The sequence below is a fragment of the Colletotrichum siamense genome (genome assembly GCF_013390195.1).
Source record: "Colletotrichum siamense strain Cg363 chromosome Unknown KSG_Cg363_contig07, whole genome shotgun sequence".
In the NCBI taxonomy this organism is placed as follows: Eukaryota; Fungi; Ascomycota; class Sordariomycetes; order Glomerellales; family Glomerellaceae; genus Colletotrichum; species Colletotrichum siamense.
In genome coordinates, this window is record NW_023501020.1 from 1,755,879 (window position 1) to 1,780,560 (window position 24,682).

The following is a 24,682-nucleotide window of genomic DNA, read 5'->3' on the forward strand; positions in this document are numbered from 1 at the left end:
CCATGCCTCAGACTTTGTTCACCGGGATCCAGTTGATCAGTGGCTAGGCAACATTTGGTTGCGATACATGGCCCTTTTAGATTTATCTTTATATGCCCGTCAACACTAGGGCTTAATAGAGATGCAACACGTCCTGCTAAGTGGGATCGCCTCTCTATTTAAGGAGCACACGGCAGCTATCGAATTCAGTCGACAAGGTCTTTGGACTCTGGATCACTTCTACAAAATAGTGGCTACTTGAGGCACAAGTGGTAATGACCAATTTCACTTGCCCAACCACCGTTGCTCAATTGCAACTTCCCAACATGCTTCATCGCTCTTCAGTGCCGGTGCTAGCCAAGTAAACTGACTGAATACGCGCGAAAGAGGACTAAGCGATAATGACTTGACGATTATATCTCTGACCGCTGTTTCCGAAGTGTGACGGTGGAATTTCACAAGAGTTCTGATATAGAAGGGATCAGATACTCGCTCTTGCTCGAAGGATTTGCTGCGTCTTTCTACAAGTGCATTTCCTAGTCGGTTCTTTTAAATACTGTTATTCCGGACACGTCTACTACAACTTAGCTCCAAGCCTAATGACTATTTCCGGTTTTCAAGAGATGTTTGATTTTAAGTCACATAGGCTTCTTTCTCTCTCTCTCTCTCTCTCTCTCTCTCTCTCTCTCTCTCTCTCTCTCTCTCTCTCTCTCTCTCTCTCTCTCTCTCTCTCTCTCTCTCTCTCTTTCTTTCTAAAGTAATCCAAGTACATTGCCTAGCATACTGGTTTCCTGCTCCTCTAGTTCCCTCGAAGTATTCCTCAGGAGCACACTAACGACGGAAAAGGCCCCGTATGTTCAATAAACCATGCTGCTGCTACTGTCCTCATGATGACTTCGACCTTCTGGTAGCTTTGATATGAATTGCTGAAGACGAAGCACATTCAGACGCATGATTTCTTCGGTTCTATGTTTTCGCTTACGTTCTAGATGGATGGGTCTATATATCTCAGCCGTTCTTGATTTTCAGGCAGTAGACGGACACTCACGCACGGTTTATAGCAGTTATCCTCACACTTCTATGATGTGAGCGTTTCCTGACCAACGTCCAAGAGATGATTTCTACAACGGAGATCTGACTGAATAGTTGGGTTCTGTATGCCGACATAATCCGTTCCCATCGTGGAGTCCACTTTTGTGATTCTGGTTGTGACTGCCCTCCATCTCTGTCCATATCTGCGCTAAATACAAGCAAGCCTCCAATATCGCGTGGAAGACCCAAGTACCGTGAACTGTCAAGGTGTGGCTATCAAGGTGAGCCCGAAAGGTTCCTGTAATATACAAACTCTACCGGGAAGAACTTCTTTTCGAAACAGAATACACAACACACAACACAAACAGGATACGAAGATCAAGACCACCAACCTGACGCACCTTTCGATCATTAATGATGTGGCCAACAGGATACCCCCCTTCCTCCAAGGAGTATTTCGAAAGCTTCCTTTTGACTGAACCCGGCTCATTCACCGCCTCCGGGATCGAGCCTTGCTTCAACGAGTATGTCGAACGCTACGCGTGCCCTGGACTCGGCCAGCACGCGGTGAGCAGTCCGTCGTCATACATCGCCTACGAGATGGAGGATGGCCAAGAGCCGTACACAAACCAGATGTACCCTCTGCCATCCCAATCGACAAGCTACAAGCTCGCCTCGAACGAGGACAACGAAGATTTGAACTGGCCCGAGGGCGTCAACATTGACCCCTTGATAGCTGCGATATATCGCAACGCAACGAAGAGCCCGCTTTGCGGGCTCCCTGACCACATCTTGGTCAATATCATGCAGCAAACGGATCTGACGACCGCCTGCCAACTCCGCCGCGCCTCGCGAACATTCATGAGGATCTTCTCTTCGAGGCTCTTCTCCAAATGGCATAGAAACGGCGACGGATACGGCTTTTTATGGAAATCGCCTTTCCAAGCCAAGGGCTGGGTGAAAGCCCTTTCTTTCGCGGCGCCAGAGACGAGAGGATTTTGCAGAGGCTGCAAAACCAACCGCTTGCCTAGAAGTTGGTCGTCTGATCGCGCCAGAGCCTTCCTGTACTGTTCTGGCTGTGACCGACTCCATCCGACGAGTGTCTTCTCCGTTGCGGAGCGCCAGAAGAGGTCACATTCGAGAGTCTGTATCGGTCGAGAAGGGCACATACGCTTGTGCGAACACAAGACCTTCACATGGGACGATTTCGTGAGAGTATCTTCGAACACGTCACTTCCGGCCTCGAGAAGAAAGAGTGTTTCTACCATCACTTGTGACCATGCTAGTCACAAAGAACGGTTTGAAGAGGTGAAGGCGGAATTTCAACACACGAAGGGCAACGCTCCCTGGGCTAGTCAAGTGGCTCTTCTGAAGACAAGAAAATATTTGCGGTTCCCCAATAGAAAATGCCCGGTCACTGCTGTCGAATTTCGACGCCGGATTGCTGAGCTGCGAGAACTATCACCTTGTTCATGGTACCCTGAAGAAGGCCCCCAACGGTTAGATCCTATGCTATGTTTTGACCCCAACTCTTGTCACTGTCTCCATTACGAAGGTATCGAGAGATACGGGATTCCAGTCCATGACCGAGTGGCGATCAAGAGTGATGCGGCGCGCCGCCGTAAGTTTTCTAGATATCATATGGGTACCGATGCTGACGGCAGGCTAGATAGTCACAAGTTCTACCGATGGACAACGGACGAAACTGCCTACTTTCAAGCCAGTTTCCGGAACTGTGGATCCCATAAACACTGCTGGGAATTCACCCTTGATCGCACGTTCGATGCTTCGGAGGACTCGGGCCAGTTGAGTCCGTCTAGTCCCCAGTGGTACCTTGCGTTGGATCCTGCGTCCTACAACCTGAAAGATGACACTGAATTCAAAGAGATAACTTGGTGCGAAGATCAGGCTTGCCGCAATTATTATGGTCTCCGAGAACATTCTAGCCTTGGAACAACATGCTTGAAGGACCGGGAACTCGTTTAATACAATAAGAAATCCCGAACCAGGGGGTCTGCTTGTAACGTATGTGAAGATCGAGTAACCGACAGGAGGCCGGATGGCTTCTACTACACGGCCGAAAAGTTCGACGAGAATTCCAAATGGATTGAAATGGCAAATCTCTTACCCCGTACTGACCGGACTTACGGCTGTGAAGGATGTTCGCACGTTCTCGGCATCAACTGGGTCGAACAGCACGACAACTGCATGTGAACATCAAATCCTGCAGTTCAACCGAATGATTACGTTGATCACCTTGTTGTGTTAAGGCGAACGAACTTTCCTTTCCTCTCGTCGTCGATTGCTGTCTCCGCTGTTCCATGTCGTCCGTATTCGTCCATAGCGTTGTCGTCTTCGTCGTCTTCGTCTTTCGGGCACTCACTTGAAAACTTGCGGCAAGTCAGGGTCAAAAACAGTCAAGATCGAAATTGCGTCGATCGTGGTCAGGATAACTGTCGAGGGCCCAGAGAACCTCAGAACAACATGAGCATTGGGAACGTGGAAGCAGTCTTTACACTACTTGCTGTGAAGACGGTATGGAACCCGCGATGGGAGGGTCATGCCCGCAAGTGTGCCTTCGTGACAGGATGTTCCCAACCGCATAACGCCAGTCGCAGTTTGCCCTAAATGCGAGAATATCATCGACTTGAGCAAGATGAGCCCGTTTTACAACGACCACAAAGGCGACCATCGTCTTCTCTGTGAGACATATAATTTAACCTGATATATAGTTTGCAGATGTCAAGGTTGCCTGGGTACTCATACTGCCGAGACAGTGACGGCCCTGGTCAGGCATCAATTACGCATTTCGTTCAAGCAATCATAACATGGGACTGACATAATGGACGAGAACATTTCATCTTGGAATGGATCCAATTGCGTCGAAACTCAAAGCTGATGTATAGCTAAAACGCCTCGCCGTGCCGGCGAACCCTCCTAACCTTTAACTTGTTGGATCCTCAGAGCTGTCCAGCTCCCGGCCAACCCTCACCTCATCACCACCGCGTGTCAAATTTTATTCCGAAGTCGTCTTCCACTTAGAAAAAAGTCGTCAAGTCGATTTACATCAAGGCCTTTTACTGTGCCTTCTTGTCGCCCTTGGGCTGCGTCTGGCCGTACTGCTCGGAGAGTTCGTCGTAGCTCTTGTGCAGGCCGGCGCTCTGCTTCTTCAGGGTCTCGATGTCGCGGTCCTTCCTCTCGAGCTCCTTCTTGAGCTTGGCAATCTCGCCAGCATCACCGGCGACGGCGAGCTTCTCGCTCTGCTTGGTGTTGCCCTGGGTGCCCTCGTAGCTGCGGACCTTGTCCTCAAGACGCATGACCTCGAGGATCATGACGTAGGTGCGGTTGAGGATCAAGGACAGGAAGAGGGTGAAACCGCAGAGGTACATGTTGCGCTGGGAGTAGAACTTGCGGGCTTGCACCTCGAGGCGCTCGTGGCCCATGACGGCGGCTCTGTTGGACAAATTGTTAGTGAGTCTATTGTCCTGAGGGGCTCCTTGAAGGTGGGTATTCCAAGGGAGAGATTGTGGAAGGGAGGCAATGATGTACGCACCCGCTGTTCTGCTTCTCGGTAGCAAGCGCCAGCTCGACCTGGACGCGGTAGACGCGGTTGACGCTGTCGATGAAGAGAATGAGGATGAAGACAAAGGTGATCTTCATCCAGTACTGGACCTTGGCGACGATGGGGCTCTCGGAGATGAAGCTGCGGAAAGACCGGACAGTTAGCTTCGAGCTCTTTGGCAACGCAGCATGCAGAGGGGCAGAGGGAGCGGAGGGAGAGCACATACGTAAAGAGTCTACGCTTGATGGCGAAGGGAAGGGGCACGATCAGGAGCATGAACAGGCCCATCTCTGCCATGAGCAGCATAAACACCTAGATCTAGTCAGCGACGGCTCTCCTCAATTGCCCCTCCCTGAGTGCAGGAGAGGCACGACGCCGGTGTTGTGCAAAGCCGAGACGTACGAGAGTGTAGTAGAGAGTCATCTTGACGATGCGGGGAAAGCTTCAGTTTGTGAAAGGTTGGTCGTGTGCTTCCCGTCGAAGTAGGGATTGATGGTTGTAGGAAAGAAACACTCGGAAGCCCAAACTGACTTGACCGACGGTGTTTTGTGTGTTGAGCTGGCGAAAAAGTTGCGTGGGTATTGGAGATTCGGAGTGCTGTGATTTGTTGCGAGGGAAGCGGCAGGCGGACTTGGGAGGAGCTGGCCTTTTGTACAATGTGCGTGAAAGGTGACGATGGTGGGACGGGATCCGTAAGGTAGAGGTGGCAGGACCACAAAACGTGCCTGTGTCTGCCAGCAGGTAAGGTACCGGTCTACTTTCCCTACGTGCCTGTCTGCCTATCTTCGTGCGGACGAATACCTACGTAAACGTTACGGGGAGAGCTGAGCAACTGAACCTGGGCGGGTCCGCTCCCTCTGGCTGCGGTGCTCCTGTGTGAGGGACCTACTGCAGCTGGGAGGAAGCTACCGGGTACAGCAAAAAAGACGTAAGTCAACAACGTCATCGGTGGCTCGTGCGTCGACTGGACGGAAGCTGAGGGAAAGCTAAGGGTGCAATCTGCCTGATGCGGCAGCTGCGGCAGCTGCCGCCAGATGGATCCGGGCCCGGCCGGCCATGTTGTGCCGCCGTCCGTAGGAGGACACCCGAATTGACTCCAGTCATCCAATCTGACGTCAATATCGAGATGGCACGAGGAATGGGAAAGGACACACGAATCAGGTTTGGGCACCAAGCCACATCCTGTGGAGCCGCGTTGGCGCTGGTCTGGCCATGCCTGTTCTTCATCCACGCGGAGCATGTGCCTCATCACGGTCTATGTTTTCATGATCAACTTGTGCAAACATATTGTATGCATTCTCTTCGCTATAAACAAAGACTGCTTCGTAGGCATTACCTTGGGTATTCATAGCATACTGAGACCAAAGTAGCCAACCAGCAGCAAACCGCTCCCAATGCCACGGGATCCAATCGTCAACCTGAACGCCCAGCTTTTAAAGTCCCAAAGGACAAACAACAGCCCCTAAACTGAATGCCAGAATCGTACACTCTTTACAAAGAAAATGAATGGCTTTATAGACGGGGTTTGCGGAGGAACTTGCGAAAGCCCGGTGAGAGGCTCTCTGACACATGCTCAGATGAGCAGCTCTGTGTCTCCTACTCAGATGAGCAGCTCTCTGTCTCCTACTTAGATGAGCAGTGTCTCCTACTCAGATGAGCAGCACTGAAGCACTCCGGCGCGAAATCAGATGAGGAACTGTCTGGCGCCTACTCAGATGAGCAGCTCTCTGGCGCCTAGTTATAGAACACGCTCTTCTGGAAGCTCTCGGGCGACACGTCACCAATCTTGGTCTTGATTTCCGGGGCCTTCTCAGGCACGGGGGCAGCCTTGATCGCGGCCAAGGGCTGTCCAGGTCGCTTAATAACCTCGAGGTAGGTCGAGGGAAGGTAGCCCATGCGGCCATCGCGAGCGCGGCATCTCCACCACTCACTGGGGTTGCCCATGGGGTCGCTCTTGGACAGAACGGCGATAAGTTCGCCCTTACGCACCTCCATGTCCACATCCTTGACAGCGTTGCCGGCTTGGGGCGTGAAATCGTACATTACGCGGCAGTAGTCAAGCTTGGAGGGGTCCAAGGCTTGTTGCTCGCCGGCGAGCGCCATGCGGCGGCGTTCCTCCTCCTCCGCAGATTGGGCCATGGTGTTGATCATCTTGCGCATCAGGTACGGGAGGCCGAACGCAGCAAGAATGAAGAAGAAGAGGGGCTTGCGAGAAGCCTTGGGAGGTCCTAAAGGAGCGCCATCGGGGCCGATGGGCGGTCGGCCTTCAAACTTGGCAAAGGCAGCCGGTGTAAGAGCCGTCGCATCGGCTGGGGGTGGACGGCCGGTAATCTTGGCGATGAGGGTACGGATCCAGCGCATCAGAGTGAAGATGCCCAGAATCGAGCCCAGGGTATCTCTGAGGTTACTAAACTGTTCCGCTACTGAAACCATGGCTGTTTTCTTGTCAGTGACGTGTGCTGTCAACGATCCGATGCTGAAACTTACCGAAAAAGCTGGAGTGTGTAGCCATATACGTGCTCTCCAACATCTGAGCAAAACCGCCAAAGGCGCCGACGATGCCCTCCAACATCTGGAACGTAGCCTGAGTGCTGTTGTTGAATCGATTCGTCAAGCTGTTCGGATCGTTGGGGTTTCCGGGCATGCCTCCCATGCCCATTCCCCCCATGCCGCCGTACATGCCTCCTCCGTACATGCCGCCGCCATATCCGCCATAACCTCCGTACATGCCGCCACCGTAGCCGCCGTAGGAACCCATCCTTGAGTACGGGCTGCCGTAAGGCGAAGAGTATCCGCCGCCGTAAGGGCTTGCTGCACCAATACCGGCTCCGAGTCCGGTCCGGCTGTATGCCGAGGCGTTCTGGTTGACCGCGGAGGCGAGGGAAGCTGGTCGCTCAGGGACAGTGGGCGCCGACGATGGTGAAGTCGTCGAGGCAATCGAGGCCGCCGGTGTCGGGGTCGCGATGGAAGCGGCGGTAGGAGCTATTGATGAAACCGTTAATAATCTCGATCTAGAGGCTGGATTGGCAATGTTGGTGCTGGTAGACGCACTTGACGCAGCGGTAGTTGCGCCGGCCCGTTCCCAAGGCTTTGGTGGTGATGCCATTTTCTTGTTTCACGATAAGGAAGAAGTTTTCCTTACAGTCGTTGGTGTCGCTCGGCGTTATCTCGCAATCTACCGGTCGGGGTTGGCTGGTGGCGACGTTGCCGTCTGCTGCTTTGTTTTTCTCTATATCGAGCACCGGAAATGTGACGGAGGATGGCTTTTCGCAACCAGGTCGGATGGAAGATGGCAATCGACCTCGATCAGCTGGGATGTCGAAAGACGATCCGACGACGTTGGCGATGGTAGGAGCGGAGGAGAGGGGAAGGCAAAGTCGGGGTAGAGGAGAGGAAGAGCGTCGCTGGGATGACGGACGCGGATTGGGCTGATAGTGCAGCAGACCTGAGTAATGGGGGTCAGTCGGCGGACGGGGTCGGGGACGCAGCCGTGCGTGCAGTTGCCAGTCGCAAATGCTGGCGGCAAGTGACCCGGGGCCTGTGCTTGGCGTTTACACTGAAAATGTGGAGAGGAAATGCGAAGGGCGAGGGTACTAAAAGGTAAAAAAACATGGGGTCGGGGGGTCAGGTTCCATTTGCCTCGGTATATCGGCCGGCGGCCTAGGCCTGGCTCACGCTGCTTCGTTGCCGCTGCTGCGCCGCCAAAAGAACCAGGCCTCGGCATCTTTCATCAGATCGCAAACATTGTCATTCAGGGTCTCAAACCGTTCTGGCGGTTTCGGACTTATGTCGTCTTTATTTGCACCGAAGGCTATTCGTTGCGAGACCACCAAGTTTTTGTGCTAGAGTAACTACTTTTCCTCGCTATCGTCGTTCCCGCCGGCGTCGTCCGCTGCCGTCGTCCGCTGCCGTCGTCTCTAAATGTCTCGCTCGATGTCACTCTCGTCGCTTCGACTACCGTTGTCGTCGTCTCTAATCACTATGATTTGTGATCGTTCTTGATCCAGCTAAAGCTTCAAATTCACGGGTATTGACTACGTCGGAAACATAGCCGCGCAGATACAGGAAATTGTGGTCCTCTGCTCGGTGACTTACAGCGAGATCCCCAGATCCGCATCAGCTACACGCAGCCACCAATGACGCTGCAAAAGCGTGCCGTGCGTCGCCAGCAAACCGACCCTCTTTGCAACGAAGCACAACACAACACGTTTGTCACGATTTAAAGTGTCTAGACCATCTGAGTCATCAAGGGTTCAAAATCACAAGCTTCAATTTCTATCGTCCTATCACGTTTCTTATTTCTCACCCTCCGCGCTCACTGCAGCCCGGCAAAAGCCTTGGCGTTCTTCACGTGCTCTTCCCACGTAGTCAGCTTGTCCTCGACAATGGCGTGCGACTCGTCCAGCTTCTCGCCGCCGTAGTATCCAAACTCATCCAGCAGCCTCATGTTCTGCAGCATCTCCTCCGCCACGAAGTCGGGCATGCCCTGGCCCTTGAGCGCCCCGCGGAACTGGTCGTGCGTGAGCTGGTTGTACTTAGCCGTCTTGCCGGCTTCGGGGTACACCCTCTTGAACACCTCGACCGTCTCGCCGGCAGTCACGTATGCCGTCGCACCGAGCACGCGCTTGCCGAGGACCTTGTCGCGGTTCAGCACGATGCCCTTTACGAACTTTCCGGTGTCGGCCACCGTGTCGAAGAGCGGGATCGGCGCGGACGCCGGGATGGGCAGGTTCACGGCCCACGCGTTGTCCGGAGGCGTCTGGCGGAACATGCCGCCGGGGAAGTTGGACATGTAGAGGCCGGGGAGGAAGAAGGTCGAGGGGAGGGAGAGGGTCCGGATGTATTCCTCAACAGCGGCCTTGCTGTCAAAATGGTACACGTCTGGGAGGACGCCCTTGGAGACTATCAAGGGTGTATTAGTGAGTTGCGTTGTGCCATAACGTGGAAGCTAACAAACTTACGCTTGTTGATGTCGAGCAGAGAGCTGAAGATGAAGTGCTGGACGCCGGCCTCCTGCGCGGCGTCCGCAATGTTCTTGCCCTGCTGGATTTCCAAGTCTGCCTTCTTGTTAGAAAGGGTTGTCTCGCAAGCCGATTTGATAAACCCACCCTTGTCCAGCTTATCCCAGTAGTTGGTCACGGCGAAGACGGCAGTAGCACCCTTGACAGCAGCTGCCAACGACGCCTTGTCTCCAAGATCGGCCTGAGTGGAAGAGGGTTAGCTCTTTGCCTCGTATATCGTTGGGTGAGGTAAGAATAGTCGAAACAACTTACACTGACAACCTCGACGCCCTTGGACGCCAACGCCTTGGAAGAGTCCTTGGTGGTGTCACGGGTGACACCGCGGACTGCCCACTCTGCCTTGAGCTTAGGATCGTTGAGGAAGGTGTTGACGACGCTGCCACCCTGGGCACCAGTCGCTCCGAACACTGTGATGATCTTCTTGGACATTGTTGATTCTGGTTTGCGTAATTGCTATGCGCGGATTTGTTTTCGTAGTTGGAATAGGTTGGATCGAAGCTTGTGCTAGCTGCGTTATCAAGTCAGGATGGGGAACCTCCGGTACTTGTACGACGATGGAGTTCGGACGGACCTGAGTGCTTCTATGCGTGGAACGTCTCACAATTCGATATCTGAGTGCCGATTGGGAACAAGATTGCAAGACAGTGGTATTTGGATTGCTGATGCTCTTCTGCTTCGTCGTCAGTGAGGGGCAGCGTCGTCCAAGCTTAATATACCCCTCGTCCAAGCACTCCAGCCTGCTTGCTTGCCAAGCACACACAGTCTAAGACATCGCGGTGCCACAACCGCAGTAGACGCATCTCGACATAAACTACCGAATCAGGCAAAGACACTGGCGCAACAGAGGCCACTCACGCTCCATCGCCCAGAAGAAAGTTCCGTCCAATACTGCAGACCCCGCGCCGCAGAGGTGCTGCGTGGCTGTTGCCCGCGAGCTTACTTACATGGTGGAGGTGCGTGTTGACCTAAGCAGACACTAAGCAGCGCCGGACTGCCCTCCGACACCCGAAAAGTCCGTCCGTCTGGAGCTGCACCTCGACATTCCCGCACTTGGTCGGGCACCGGGGGACTCGTGGTGCTTACTCATGGCGCATGCTCTGTACGACGGTGAAATCAAGCAGTGGCCCTGCTGGAGAAGCCACATCAACGCGCGCTTCGCTGGTTGGCTTGCCGCTGATCTTGGTCCAAGTAGAGCTTACCAATCGAACCAACATTAAACCACGAGCTTCCCGCCGTCTCCACCTGTACAGACGCGAGGCGCGAAACCCCGAATACAACACCATGGAAAGTTAGCAATCATTGAAAACAATTCTCGAAGAAGACTTCAGAGACTGGAACTTTCTTTGCGTCGCAAGCCGATGATGCGAACTTCTATCTTGACGATGTCATTTGTCACAGTCGGGTAATTGGTTGGCTCGGACTTCCGATCACGTCCGCAGTCTCCAGCGCGAACTGCCTCTTGGCCTCGACCAAGAAGAAATGCTCCAACATCGATAGAACATTCATCAACATGTGCATTCATTGCAGTAGGTGGAAGTGCTTGCGGAAAACCTGGTTTGCAATCCTCCGCAACCTACGGCGTGCGCCCTCAGAGAGCAGGCTGGCCGTAGGATCGAGAGGCGCTTCAGCCTGCGCATACTACACCGTGAAAAGACATCTTCCGACGTCTCGCGTCTGACGTGGTTGTTTGGTGAAAAGCCACAAGGCTTGTGCCCTCATAGCACCAACATAGACGGATTCTTCAACAGAGGGGATTGCCAATATAGTCGCGTTAGTGTAGGAACAACGGCTTTCCCTCACCCGAGACATCACAACGAGGGGCAACACATCACACGAACTGAACTTGTTTAAACTTTCGTATCGATTCCAAATCATCCTAACTGCTTGCAGAGAAGGACAAAAATGCATTCCTTCTCTAACCATGCCCCATCCCTGAAATCAAAAAGGCGCACTTTTCCGGGGCCGGGTATCATCTTGGACGCCGTCTAAGAGTCATTTCGTTTTGCAATCCCCGCCTGCCTCCCAATGCGAGGCATCTTTGCTGTTCATCCCCGAATAAGGTATCAAAAGAAGTGAAAAAAAAAGGCGTCGTTGAGTCATCAGATACCATGATCCAATGCAAGCAAGACTTGCTCGACTCGGCGAGCCAGAAGAAGAGAAATTTCGTCAAAAAAAGGGGTGTCGAAAAAACAAGGCCGTCCCAATCCCATATATGCAATCGTTGACCTCCCAAAATCTCATTCAAATCTTGGCGCTTTCCGCTTAGCTGGAGAGAGCGAACAAGCTGACCTTGTTGTTGCCGCTCGTGGAGGCGATGGAGGTAGTAGAGAGCCAGCCCTCAACCTGCTCACGGGTGAGACCGGCAGAGAAGTCGACGCTGCTGTCGAGGACCTTGACAGAGACCTGACCGGAGTCGCCGTCGAGAACAGTCGCAACCTTAATAGGCTCACCGGTGGGACGGTCAAAGTAGTCGGAAGAGCCACCAGGAACGTTGGAGTGGAAGGTGGACTTGCACTTGGTGTCGCCAGCAGCGAGAACCTCGAAGATGTCAAGCTCACCGCACGCGGGCCAGCAAGAGCAAGAGTTGTACTGGGCGGTGCGGGGAATCTTGGCGTTCAGGAACCAGAGGGCCGGCATGTCAGCGTTGAAACCGGCGGTACCGTCCATGGGCATGTTGAACTCGAAGAGCCAGACAGAGTCCTCACCCTTGAAGCCGTGGTAGGCAACAGAGCCCGGGCGGTAGTATCCGCAGCTGCCGTCGGTGCACTCCTTGTCGCTGTAGATGGCGAACTCCTTGTTGGAGGGGAGGTAGACGGGGTTCAGGACCTCGGGAGAAGCAGCGCCACCGCTGGCATCAGAGTTGAGGTACGACAGAGAGTTACCGAAGACGTTATCGAACTTGCCAGAGCCCTGACCACCGTAGTTGCCGAGGAAGACGAGGCCGTCAGCGACACCCTGGTCGGCGTTGTAGTAGGCAACACGGCTGTATTCGCCGCTGGAGCTTCCAGTGGAGGTGCTGGCCTTGCTGGGGCTGGCCTTGCTGGAGCTGGAGGGCTTGGAGGCGGCGGCGGCAGCAACAACAGGAGGCTGAGAGACAGCAGCAGGAGTAGGAGTGGGCGCCACGATGGGAGCAACAGCCGGAGTGTTGGCCACAGGGGCAACGTTCGGAGTGGCGGCTGGGTTCCAGTTGTTGATCCAAGACTGGACAATGCCGTCGATGGTAGCGGTGACCCAGACATCGCGCTTCTCCTCCTTGTTGTCATGAGCCTCAGCATGCTTCTTGTGCAAGTGGTGGTGACCGTGGCGGCGGGCGTGAGTGTGAGACACAGCGGGAGAACGCTTGGCGCTGGACTTGAGGTTGTACACAGCAACTTGCTTGAGGTTCATGGGACCGCGGAAGAGAGGAGTGAGCTACGACGATGTCAGTACCTTTGTGCAATAAATCCTTTGGAAAGGTTGGAAAGAAACTCACCTCCTCATTGAAGGGGGCCAAGGGACCAGAGAAGGCAACATCTTCAAAGGTGCAAGAGCCATCGTCGCCCATGTTAGACACAGCCTTGTAAGTGCCAGGGTGGCCGACGTTGGAGTAGAGGATCTGTTCCACAACGCCGCACCACCAGTTACCACCCTCCTCAGTGGCAGTACCTGAGGAGCACTGCTGGAGAGCCTGCGCAACAGAGGCCGAAGCCAGGAAGACAGCAGTAGAAGGCTTCATGGTTGTTCGTAAGACGTTCTTTGGAATGAGCGTTGGATGCTGAGATTGCTGGGAAATTGCGTTCGTTCCTTGAGTATTTGACCGGCCTCAAAGAGAATCGCAACTGGCGGGTAAGAATGTTTCTGGAATCTTTTGAGGGTTGTTCGACGGCCCAGGCTGTTCTTTGACTCAACCAGGAGGCTTGTGACTGGGTGGTATTGGAATGTGAAGTACTCAGTGAACCCTGTTCAACGGTGTGGTGTGGGATGTGAATCAACGAAGCGTTGGTGCGTCGGAAAAAGGAATGTCTGGTGACTGTGTAAGTCTCCAAAAAAGGAAGGGCGATGCTATTCAGTGTCCGGCAGGTCGGAACAGTGCACCAACTTTGATGTTGATCGTGAGGATGGAAGAAGGGGAACCAAGAGGAGGTGGGTGAGGGCAGGCGGGAAGGTTAAGTAAATAAATTGGCCGAAGGAGAGGAGCAAGAGAGAAGGATTATCTCGGGGGATAAGGTTGATGGAGGTGTGGGTTGGAGCGCTCCATCTGGGAAGGCAAGCAAAGAGGAGACTGGTCCCGTAAGGCAGGAAGCAAGAAGCAACGACCAGGTGGACTTGCCCCAGTAGAAAGCAGGAACCAACAGGGGCAGGAGCGAGGCAGGAGCAGGAGTCAAGAAGCACCTTCCCAAGTGAATGGAGTGCAGCTCTACGGATACGGATACTGCCACACCCTCCTTCCCTCCTTCCTTCCTCTCGAGTGAATTCAGCAGCGAGGTGTGGGTTGCTTCCTGCAAAAGAAGGGGCCAAGAACACGAACAGAGAGGCAAAAAAGCCGTTGGATAATTGGACGAACAGGGAAACAGAACAGAGTTGACCAATCCGCTTGTCAGGTTCAGTTGAAACAACGGCTCGGCCGCTCATGGGGGTTGTACCTTGCAGCGCCTGGAGGTCTGGGCAGGGGGGGCTGAGTTAATTGCACCTCTCCCACTCGCCGTGTCACCCAACTCGCTCTCGACTCGAGGTACATTCTCCTCCTCTCTTCCATCACCGCTCCCTTCGTACCTCTTCCGATGTAGTCACCGAAGCGGCCACCACACTCGGCCTCCAGAGGTGAGCGAGTCGAGAGCAGCCCACCGGCTGCGCCAAGAGCCAAGTCAACTCGCCCTGCTCTCATCGTCCAGGTCCCAATAGCATGGCCAACCACCGACTGGCACGAAAGCTGGGCTTCCTCGGCGTTCTGGGCTCTAATCTCAACCTAAATGAGAGACCAGCTGGCTTTCCTGCACCATCGTGACTACGTTCCTGTCATTGCTTCGCTGCCCTTGGGAAAAAAGTGCAGCCTCGAAAATGACATCCGGGGCAACCAAGAGACCAGCTGGCTGTCCAACACAGCAACGAGACGAACCGCCGCTGACCCAAAAATATAGGGCGAGACCGGTCGAGCTGGATCGGCGGACCAACGTGCAAAACGGTCTACAGCAACAGCTTCGCTGGCTCTTGCCTAGGGTCAAACTGCGCTCGCGAATCGCACACTGCTCAGACAACGGCCTCCGCATCTATCCTGGTGGCTGGTGGGATTCTGCACCAGAAGAACTTGGGGTCCGGCGCGGATCTATTCTTGATATCGACACAAAGAAGATTGCGACAGAGCAGAACTACTGGAAACCACAGTCTGGCGCCTTGGCTGGCCGTCTTCTTCAGGCGGTCCAAGAAATGAGCCAGCGCCAGAATAAGGCCTGTGAGGTGCCAAACAGCGCTCTCGGGCCCTCTGTTCTCGCGGCCAGGGAATATCGATCTCCGCCCATTTCGGGGAATTTGGGGGTGGCAGTGTGACAGCCTTGGGCCTCCAGCTCTGCGCTGACCTCGCACCCGGCAAATCAAGCTTACCGTGGTGTGAGCCGGTCGGGTCCACGGTGTGCGCCCATCCGGAGTCTGTGGGGTGCCTCTCTCACCTTGGTTCATCTCAATCCCGGTGACAATGTCGAGCTTCCATCCCATCCCTCAATCTCGACCATCAGATGTGCCAATCACCTCGCTCGGCCACTGTCAACAACCCACAGCACGGCCCATTTCATCCGATGTTTAATCGCGCAGCGCCCTCACCTGCCGGCCACATCCCAACTCACCGTGCCGTCGAGCCATGTGCTGATACCGCGGAAGATACGGGTTGGACGTTTTTGCTTTTGCCCTTTCCCCGTTCACACGCGGCAGAGCAAATGACGATCACTCCGCTCCTGCTCATTAACCCGCAATGTCACTCAGACCAGCTAGAGCGTTCGAGATCCGCTCTGGTGACGGATGCTTTGGTTGCCGGCCCAGCATGGGAAGCAACAAAAAACAAAAACCTTGGACGAGCGGCCTGGGGTCGAAACAAAATTCCAAGCGAGAAGCAAAAAAGTCAATTATTCAGAGGCAACGAGAAAACCGCTCAAACGGCCCCATGGCCCCCGCGTTGTAACGTATCGCGGTGGACGGGATTGGTTCTCCCCGCGACCACGTCGACGTCGTTGGTCCGCAAACCCCGTCGTGGGACTCGGGGCAATATGCAGTAGCCTGTGTGGCAAGGCAGAAGGAACAGTGAAAACAAAGTCAAACGAGACCCGGTCTATCGAGGACGGAATCTGACATGAGACGGCGAGTAAGAATTATTTCCAGACGTCAGCCGGCAGCGCCTATTTTACCCAGAGAGCAAGTCGAAGCGGGAGCTGAGAATCCTCGACGAAGGACCTTATCATCACAACATTTGGGTTGGCTGTTCCTGCATTAGCGGAACCGCTCACCCGCGACGATTTGGTTGGCTGTTTTCCAACTCTGCCTGCAGTGATGCACTCTATTCTTACCGTGGCGACTCCTTATTCGACGACATCTGCCCGTCGCGCCTGCGACCTCAGGGTGCACCACCTTCACATGCCGGCATATCAACCGGGGTTCCGTCGACTCTCAAGGCATAGGAACTCCGAGAACGACAGCAGCACGTTTGCGCCTCGTCCACGAAGACATCACCGAGTCGTGAGCGTCACCTCTTGGCCTTGTGGACCGACACAACCCAAAAAATCTTGTATCTCTCCACGTTACATGCAGTGCAAGCGGAATGCTTCTCAGTCATCACCCGCCAACTCGCACGTCGACCCAGAATGATCTTCGCCTCGCAACTGACACCCCGCCACGTGGAAACGCAAGAGAATTTCAACGTCCCTCGTCCTCCGATTGGGGAAACTCTTGTGTGTCCCAGCTGCTGTACTTTTGGGCCTCGCACACGTGCAGGTCAGGAATGTTCAACGGCGTACCTGAAAATCACTCTTTCCCACCCTCCTTCTAGGAAAAGAGCGGCCTGGATTGACGTATGGTTCAGCCCTGGCGGACCCTCCATCCACAACACTAATCGCCCTGCGGGACAAGCAGCTGGAGAGCAAAAAGTCTTCGGCCAAACCAATGCCAGCTTGCATGGACACCACTGATTTTTTTTCTCTTTTCTTTTCTCATGATGGTGCTTCGGCCAACTGCCGTCTGGAACGTGACTCACATAGTTCTCGACTTTTTTTCCATCCGTGGTTTTTTTGCACAAACATCGCCACCGCAAAAGCCACGATACCGTCTCCAAGACAGGGATGCTGAGTCGCAAAGGACCTCTCAAGACATACCGCCACTTCTCAGCCCTCGTCGCAAGGCTCGGAACAGCCACGCGAGTCCTCGGGATCGGGGGATGTCCTGGATCGGGTGGCCCCTTGAGCATGTTCTCTGATGTCCACTTCACTGACCGCCAGCAAAGAACTGCCTACAGTGACCGGGCACGACTTTCAGAAATCACAATCACACGCGTAAGACGAGAACGGAATGACGATGAACACAATAGTGACACATGGTATACATCTATAACATCTAAGCAGAAGCCTTGGCCTTCTTTCCCCTCCTCGGTCTAGCACCGTGAGAGCTCTGTTCCTCGTCAACCTCTTCCTCACCTTCGTCGTCCACAAAGTCATCTTCTTCCGCAGCCACCGTCTTGGCCCTCGACTTTCTCTTCCATGTGGTCTGGGCTGGTGCAGCAGGCGCCTCAGCCGCAGCCTCGCCATTCATATTGGCCCTTAACCTACTGACAGCGTTCGCCATCCTCTTGCTCGTCGTAGTCTTCTGTCTCGGCGCAAAGGCATCTCTCGCCCCCACGCCCACAGATCCCTCAAAATACCGCGTGATGTTCGCCTGCGTACCCTCCATGTCGCGTTTGTTCATGTCCCGAATGACAGGGACGAGAACCTCGTCGGTGCGCTCTTTGCTCCATCCAATGGTCGCCATTAAGAATTGTCTGAGGCCCTCGAGGTCTGGAACGCCCCATTGGAACTGCTCCGGGCTGCTGTCAACCTCTGGACGGAGATAGGCGTCCGTCACAGCTGGGTTCGGGAAGCCCGTTGGCAGGAATAGTTTCGTCGCCTGTGACTTGCGGAATTTTCGACGGAAGGGATTAGTTGCGTCCGCTTCTTTGGGGCGGCTGTTCATCTGCACCTCTTGCCACCAATCTCGGAACTTGGCCAGCCCGTCCTTTCCAGGGAACTCGGACAGAATCTCCACTGCCGTGACCGGGCCGACACCCGGCAATCCTTCCGTATAATCAGATCCTAGAAGCTGGGCGATGGCAATCAACTGGTCCCGCGACAGCGAAAGCTCCTTCTCCAAGTCAGAGCCAAGGTAGCACTCGACGAACTTGTTGCTGTTGAACATGTTCTTGTACACGCGGGTGCCCCCAAAGAGAAAGGTATCAGAATCGTCGGTGACAATACCATCGACGAGACCGAGGTGCACGAGTTCCGCGCACTGCGCTTCGGCCTCCATCGGCGCTGTGATGTACGGAATACCGAACAGGCGGAGAAGGGCCTGGCATTCGGTGACCATGACCTGAGTAACCTCGTCTGCGTCACGGCGGTCCTTCTTCTGCTGTGTGCGGAGAGCCTTGAGCTCCCTTTCGTATGCTTCCTTGTTCTCAAGTTCGGACTTGTTGTTGAGCTCGCTGGCGAAACGAGCGTGCTCTTCGGCTTCCTGAGCAAGGTTGGCGTAGAGTTCTTCATCCTCGGGGTCACTGAACTCGTCGTCGCTGTTAGCGAAGATATCCGCTTCAATGTCCTGCACAGGGTCGCCGGCAGTGTTAGGGTCATCTAACGTAGGGCCGTCCATTAGTTCCTCAAAAGTAAGTTCGGTCTCCTCGGCAGGCTTTGGCTCTTCTACGGCCGTCGTGACGTCTTCCATCTCTGGCTCCGGGGAGTCTGAAAGTTCTCTGACGGTGACTTGCATGTCCTCGTCAGCGTCATCCACCTGGACGTCTTCAAAGTCAGGCTCGGGTGATAGTGAAGGCTTTGGGGACGGCGCAGCAACCTTGCTGGTGGTGAGCGCTGGCTGTGCCATATCTTCTGGCGATGCAGCTGTTTCGGCAACAGGGCTCTTTGTTGTGGCGTCCCCAGCTGGAGACAGTACGTCTGGAGCCGCGGTCTGCTTGGGGATTGGAGGAGCATCGAGAATCTCAACATCACTATCCTCGCTGTCAGAGGACTGAATCTCGATAAGCTGGTTCTGTCGCTGGCGTTCAAAGCGGCGCTCTTCTTCCAGCGCTGCATCTCTATCTTCGGTATTGATATCCCTCTCAACCTGTCGCTGTTGTTTGATGGATTCACGAATGTCTGAGTCATCGACCATCCAGGGTGGCAGCGGCCTAGGCCCCTCTTCCTGCGGTTCTCTTTGGAAACCGCCTTCGTCATCGTCGTCCACGTGCTCGTCATCAGCAGCCTCAATGATGAAACCGCCGCCAAGGTCTGCGTTCTCAATCTCCTGAGTTGGTTTCTTCAAATTCAGCGGAACCTGCGTAGTCGGAGCTGGCTCCGCTGGCTTTTTCGCTGGCTGGGCCTTCTTGGAAAACATGGAGAATCCCAAGTCAAGCTTCGGGAACGGCAAGGGCCCATCAAACGGGTTCTTGACGTTGGGCACTGCCGGCTTTGGTTGAGCTTTCTTGGCCTTGCGAGACGCTTTAAGAGCCGCTTGCAAGTCCATCTCATCGTCGCTGCTGCTGGCACTGCTTTGCCTTCGTTTGGGCACAGCGGCGGTAGACCTGTTGTTGACTATGTGAGCAACCATTCGTCCGCTTGTGGCAGTAATGCGCTTGGGAGCTTCGACGGCCTTTTGCTTCCATTGGGGCATTTCGACGTCCTCGAATTGCTCCTCTTCTTCTAGGTCTTCGGCATTTTGCCTGTGCTGGGATTGCAAAGACATGGCAATGGCACGGTTGATGTCGTCTTCCTCCTCCGGGTGCAGCCTTTCTTCGCGTTTCTCGCCATTCAACCTCTCGTGTTGTTCAGGCAAGTCTCCACCGACAAAGAGACTATCTTCTTCCTCAAACAGACCGTTGACTTCAGCTTCTCTTCGGCCGTCATAGAATTGCTGTCTCCTGAGTGCTGCATCCCTCGATGCCTGTGAGGCGGCCGTCGGCAACCGGTTGAGACCCTCAACAGGAACGTCTTCGAAGTCATCATCGTCATCGGATGCGTCGGCCTTCTCCTTTTTCTGAAATTGAAAGTCCAGAGCATCGACATCAATAGGCTTGTGAGCTTCACCCAGATCTTTCTCCTTGCTCACGACACCCAAAGCCCAACCACCCTCTGCTCCTTCGTTCCTGACCAGGATGTATTCCCTATCCTTCTCGCCAGCGATACGGCCACCCCCATTAAGGGTAAGATCGAGGCCTGTCATGCCGGCTTCCTTCATGAGTCGCTGAGTGAGATTGTTTCTTTCTTGTACACGTTCAATCTGGAACCGAGAGAAGTCCATTCTGTTCGGGAACATTTCGTCCAGCTGCTCCTTGCTGAGACCCATTCTCAGACGACTGCGTAGCCTTGCCGCATTCAAAATGTTGTATCTGTCCGCCGGCGGCAGACTCTTGAAAAACTCGCCATCAAAGTCGATCTTGCTGAAGTCGTAGAAGTTGATGTCCTCGCCGTTGTGAAACTGCCTTGCATATTCCTCCAGTTCCTCGATGCTCATGATCCTAGGATCATCCGCCTTCGCCATCGAAGCAATGTCGCCATCGAGTTCCGGCAGGTGGTACGCGTCTTGCTTGAAGAACTTCCTTCCGCGCTGGCGTTCCTGCTGCGACATGCCCACCTCGTCAACGTACACAATCTTGTCCACATCAGGAATCTCCTCCTGCGGCTCCTCGCGCTCCCGACGGATTCCCCTCTCAGCATCACGTCGCCTCTTGTCTTCCTCTTCCTCAGCAATCCTTTGCATCTGCACGGCAAGAAGCTTACCCGCCGTGCGGACAGCATCTTCCCTGCGTCCCTCACGCCGTCGCTTGCGGCCCTGGATCGTCTGTCGCTTGAGAACAGGAGCACCGCCATCGAAGACGAAGACGGGCTTGATTCCGAACCAGAGCAGCTTGCAGATACGACGAAAGAAGCCGACGACGTGAGAGTTGCGCAGCGCATTGCCTTCCTTGTCGCGCACGGCTTTCAGGAATTGGTATATCCAGATGGAAGCATCGACGGCGAGTCGCTTGCGGTTGAGTGTTGCGAGGTTCGTCGGTCGCGCGCATGGCTGAACGACCGTCCAGAGGCCGTTCACACCCATGGCTGTGAAGGGGGTTGTCGGACGAGGGTAGGTTCGGTCTGTTCGGGATTCACGGGGGTGTTCGGCTCAGCGAGGTGCGAAAGGGCACGAGAAGCGGTCTTCTCATCCACCGAGTGGATATCGCATTGTCGTTGATAGGCGCAAAGTCCCGGTCTACTCAAGAAGAGGCAGCTCTCGAGTGTTGGATTGTCAAAGTGTTATGAAGTTGTGACTCGGTGAAAGAGGTGGGAGGCCGTGGCTGCCTGCAGACAGGCATGCCATTTGACATGGGGGAGCTCAGGTAATGACGCACTTTCCTCCACTAGAGGCGTCGTTATCGGTTCTTATCTAGTGGCCCCGCAGTCGGAAGTACCACTGCGAGCAGACTTGGGAACCGCCTTGACGACCTAGCAAGCCTGGGTCGGCATGAATGACAACCTGCGAACCAATCTCTCTTCTTCTCACCATCTTACCTAGAGACTCAGCACGGAGGCTGGGAAAGGCGATGAATACAGTCGTTACTGCTTCGCTGCAATGGACAAAGAGGAGGCAAGAGACTTCTTGACCTCGCTTCTCAACAAGAACTTGCGCATCTTGGCCACTGATGGTCGCATGTTTCTGGGGATTTTCAAATGCACCGACCCTGTGAGCGACGCCCTCTCCCCATGCCTTCGAAAATTTTCTGACCCTCTTGGTCATGTCTAGGACCGAAATGTCGTGTTAGCCCATACATACGAGTATCGCCAACCGTCAGCGCAGCAACGGGCGGAGGCAGCGAAGAATGCCGCTGCAGGCACCGGGTCGGTTTCGATGGATATGACTTCCCGTTACCTGGGTTTGGTTGTAGTACCTGGCCAATACATTGCGAAGATCGAGGTGGAGGAGTTTTCTAGCCAGCTACGAGGACACAACCCATATGCCGAGGCAGCAATTGTCTAGGGCCCCGCACATTAGAACATGGCAGGTCAAGGGATAGGAAGTAAAGACTAAAGATAATAATGCCGATAATGATAAACTACGCAATTATTGGACATTACAACTAGGAGAACCAATGTTTTTGCCTTTCCTTCCACGTTCGCCGTAGCAAACCTATCATAACCTCAATTCTTTACCGAGGCACCAAACCCCTAACACCAGAACCAAGCGCTGTCCATGAACGTGGAAGGAACATTACCGCGACCATGAGCTACATGCTCGCTGCCTTCAAAACGAATATGATTGAGAAAATCCGGGCGAAATCGGCATGATAAGATGCTGCATCTATGCGACAACGCTCTCGTGCTGGCGTCCTCGGGTTTCACCGTTCAACCCGTCATCAGTTCCAGCAACGGAATGGTGGATATCATCCTCATCGTCTTCCTCATCATCGTAGTCCGTCTCCTTGTTATGGGCGGGCATCCAAGACGAGTCGTCATTCAAAGGGGCATCTTGTCCAGACAAATCATGGCCTCCCTCAGCGCGAGCCTTGATGTTGTTTCTACGCCGAGTTGACAGAGTGCGAGCACGAGTTGACAGCTTTGAGGACACAGCGGCGTTGGAGGTCACCCAGTTGGTGAGGGCATCCTCGCAGTCCTGGATGATGGCCTTGCTGGCCTCGTAACCATCATATGCAGCACGGGTCTCGCCAGGGGTGACGGGGGTATCATCGATGAGCTCCAAGAGGTGCTTTCCGTAGCCGGCGATAATCGCCACCTTCTCGCAGTGCTCTCTCAGAGCATCAAATTGATAGGTGTAGGCGGCTTTGATCTTCTCGCGCGTGATGTTTGACAGTTGAGCCTCAGCGACCAGTGACTCCGCCTCAGCTCTCACAAGTTCCTGTTCGAGAACGACAATCTTTGGCGAGTTGGGCTCCTTGTACTTGAGCTGAGCGATCTGATCGGTAATCTTCTGTTTGCCTGTGAACGCTGTCAGAATCGGCATGGCATGGGAGGCTTCGATTGTTTCTTACGGTCTCGGCTTGGCTGGACTGAAGCCTCAATGTTGCGAATACTCTTGATAGTAACGCGGTATTGGTCATATCGGTCGACGTATTGATCCTCAAGCTCTCCAATTTCGTAGAGCAGGACGCCGAGCTTGTCGGTGACATCGGAAACATCTTCGTCACATGCCTCTCCCCAGATCGAAAGTTGTTGCTGAGAAGTGAAATTTAGTATGCACATTTCGGAATGCCCTCAGTGCGGGTTGACCTACTGCGACCTCCATACGCTCTCTCGCGACTGTCTCGAGGCTGCGCATAACATTCTTCTCCATCTTCACCAGCTGAGACAGCTTTTTAGCAAGGTCTGGCCCGAAGGCACCGGCAGACTTGTGACGAAGGGCATGACCTGATGTGAACTGTCAGTCGCCGTAAAGATGACAGTGGCCGCATTTCGAACGATAGCCAGGACGGCGCAAGCCATGGAGGGTGCTACATACCGAAGCCACCGCGGAAGAGGCGGCCAGACTTAGTGGTTGACGGCGGCGGGGGCGGATTCTGCGACAAGAGTCAGCATCTATCGTTTGTTCTAGGCGACGATTGGTGTAGAGACAGGCTCGCGGTGTTCGTACCTGGAGTTGAGAGGCCGTGGGCGCCCTCGTTTGGCGCATAGAATAGGTGCGATGCATGATGGCAGTGGTGTCAGCGACGACGACGATGTCAGTCAGGTTATCAACGTGTGTGCTGTCGCAATAATCAATCAGGCGACAGAGTGCGTGTTTATATGCCAGTCAAGGGTGAAGGGCGGTTCGCAAAGAGGGTATCGCGGGGTGGAATAAGGGACTTGTAGAAGATCGAATGACGGTCGAGGCGTCGGGACTGGGATGATGCGGACTCGAGTGTTTATATGTATGCGCCGGAAAGGGTCCAGAAGACATGCGTGGATGTTGCGGAGGAGACGGGACTCGAAGTGGGCGGCCTGTTGGGCTGGACATGGGTAGTAGAAAGGTCAGGCAGGTGAAGCGGCAGCACCCAGCACCTCTCAGCGCAGTCCCCCAGGCCCCCCTCTGTGCCTCATTCGCCCTGGCGACGTCATCTGTTTCTTTAGCTCGTGTTTTTGGCGTTGTTCGCAGCGTCACCCAGCTAACCACCCACCCAGGTGCCTGCATCAATAACTTACGCGGGTACAAGCCGGAAGCCCCACATTCTAGGTACCCTGTGGCGCCATCTTGAGCTGAATCCGTCGCAAAGTCACCCTTGAAAGCTACAACCCCGGGAGCTCTGGCCAGTGTCACTCCTCATCTCTTCGACCTCGACCTACCATGATCAAAAGGAGGCTACGGTTATGCAATGAGGAGGCAGGCCTAACACGGCCAGGACGATCGCCATCCGGGATGGCGCCGGCTCTTCGAGACCCTTCGCCCAATGTGGGCTCATGAAACAGACGGCCGGGACTCATGGGGCCGACTTGGGACGAAGAAACAAGAGGAACCAGCAAGCTTCGATGCAAGCTGCAAGAAAACCCCATCACCCCACGCCTGTCCGTTCCCTTCCGCAGCTGCAGGTCCAGACGGAACTGGGCTCTGGGATGATGGAGAGAGTGGGCGATCTGGTTTATGATATAGCCTCCTACGTTGTCCGTCAAAAATTCAGGGTTGGCACTCCTTCATCATTTTCCTTCGCAAACTGGTGGGCGAAGGATCTTTGATTTGCCAGCGGATGACATACATCTGCATTCCTAGGCACCGGCCTCTCAATTCAGGTCAGCATTCGAATCGAGCCTGCCTGTCTTTGATGCCAAGGAACAGGACCGTATTTTTCTTCTCTAGCGCTAGATACATATTCGTACTGTCGAGCGCATATCGGCATGTCCAGATTCTTTGAAGCTAAGGGTCGTCTACT

General features: G+C 54.3%; 8 protein-coding genes across 8 annotated transcripts; 2 read left to right on the forward strand and 6 right to left on the reverse strand.

The window, feature by feature from the left end:
• Positions 1–1,611: 1,611 nt before the first annotated feature.
• Positions 1,612–2,997, forward strand: CGCS363_v010790 (uncharacterized protein; the record flags this gene model as incomplete). The annotated part of the gene is made up of 1 exon (XM_036642639.1): positions 1,612–2,997. The coding sequence occupies one exon, from the start codon at positions 1,612–1,614 to the stop codon at positions 2,995–2,997; it is 1,386 nt and encodes a 461-aa protein (XP_036492195.1).
• A 1,091-nt stretch (positions 2,998–4,088) lies between these two features.
• CGCS363_v010791 (Uncharacterized protein) lies at positions 4,089–4,996 on the reverse strand (the record flags this gene model as incomplete). Its single annotated transcript, XM_036642640.1, has 4 exons — positions 4,089–4,464; positions 4,565–4,714; positions 4,800–4,885; positions 4,976–4,996. 4 exons carry the CDS (start codon positions 4,994–4,996, stop codon positions 4,089–4,091), a joined length of 633 nt encoding a protein of 210 aa, XP_036492194.1.
• Positions 4,997–6,307: 1,311 nt separating this feature from the next.
• Positions 6,308–7,679, reverse strand: PEX13 (Peroxisomal membrane protein PAS20; the record flags this gene model as incomplete). The annotated part of the gene is made up of 3 exons (XM_036642641.1): positions 6,308–7,008; positions 7,061–7,555; positions 7,625–7,679. 3 exons carry the CDS (start codon positions 7,677–7,679, stop codon positions 6,308–6,310), a joined length of 1,251 nt encoding a protein of 416 aa, XP_036492193.1.
• Positions 7,680–8,888: 1,209 nt separating this feature from the next.
• NMRAL1-2 (NmrA-like family domain-containing protein 1) lies at positions 8,889–10,023 on the reverse strand (the record flags this gene model as incomplete). The annotated part of the gene is made up of 4 exons (XM_036642642.1): positions 8,889–9,475; positions 9,535–9,630; positions 9,682–9,775; positions 9,847–10,023. The coding sequence occupies 4 exons, from the start codon at positions 10,021–10,023 to the stop codon at positions 8,889–8,891; spliced, it is 954 nt and encodes a 317-aa protein (XP_036492192.1).
• A 1,833-nt stretch (positions 10,024–11,856) lies between these two features.
• CGCS363_v010794 (PGA52-like protein) lies at positions 11,857–13,309 on the reverse strand (the record flags this gene model as incomplete). The annotated part of the gene is made up of 2 exons (XM_036642643.1): positions 11,857–13,005; positions 13,067–13,309. 2 exons carry the CDS (start codon positions 13,307–13,309, stop codon positions 11,857–11,859), a joined length of 1,392 nt encoding a protein of 463 aa, XP_036492199.1.
• Positions 13,310–17,163: 3,854 nt separating this feature from the next.
• Positions 17,164–20,886, reverse strand: rad13 (DNA repair protein rad13; the record flags this gene model as incomplete). Its single annotated transcript, XM_036642644.1, has 1 exon — positions 17,164–20,886. One exon carries the CDS (start codon positions 20,884–20,886, stop codon positions 17,164–17,166), a length of 3,723 nt encoding a protein of 1,240 aa, XP_036492198.1.
• Positions 20,887–21,399: 513 nt separating this feature from the next.
• On the forward strand, positions 21,400–21,804 carry naa38-b (N-alpha-acetyltransferase 38-B, NatC auxiliary subunit; the record flags this gene model as incomplete). Its single annotated transcript, XM_036642645.1, has 2 exons — positions 21,400–21,510; positions 21,571–21,804. The coding sequence occupies 2 exons, from the start codon at positions 21,400–21,402 to the stop codon at positions 21,802–21,804; spliced, it is 345 nt and encodes a 114-aa protein (XP_036492197.1).
• A 321-nt stretch (positions 21,805–22,125) lies between these two features.
• On the reverse strand, positions 22,126–23,469 carry PIL1 (Sphingolipid long chain base-responsive protein PIL1; the record flags this gene model as incomplete). The annotated part of the gene is made up of 5 exons (XM_036642646.1): positions 22,126–22,760; positions 22,814–22,997; positions 23,056–23,189; positions 23,281–23,338; positions 23,413–23,469. 5 exons carry the CDS (start codon positions 23,467–23,469, stop codon positions 22,126–22,128), a joined length of 1,068 nt encoding a protein of 355 aa, XP_036492196.1.
• Between the last annotated feature and the right edge of the window lie 1,213 nt (positions 23,470–24,682).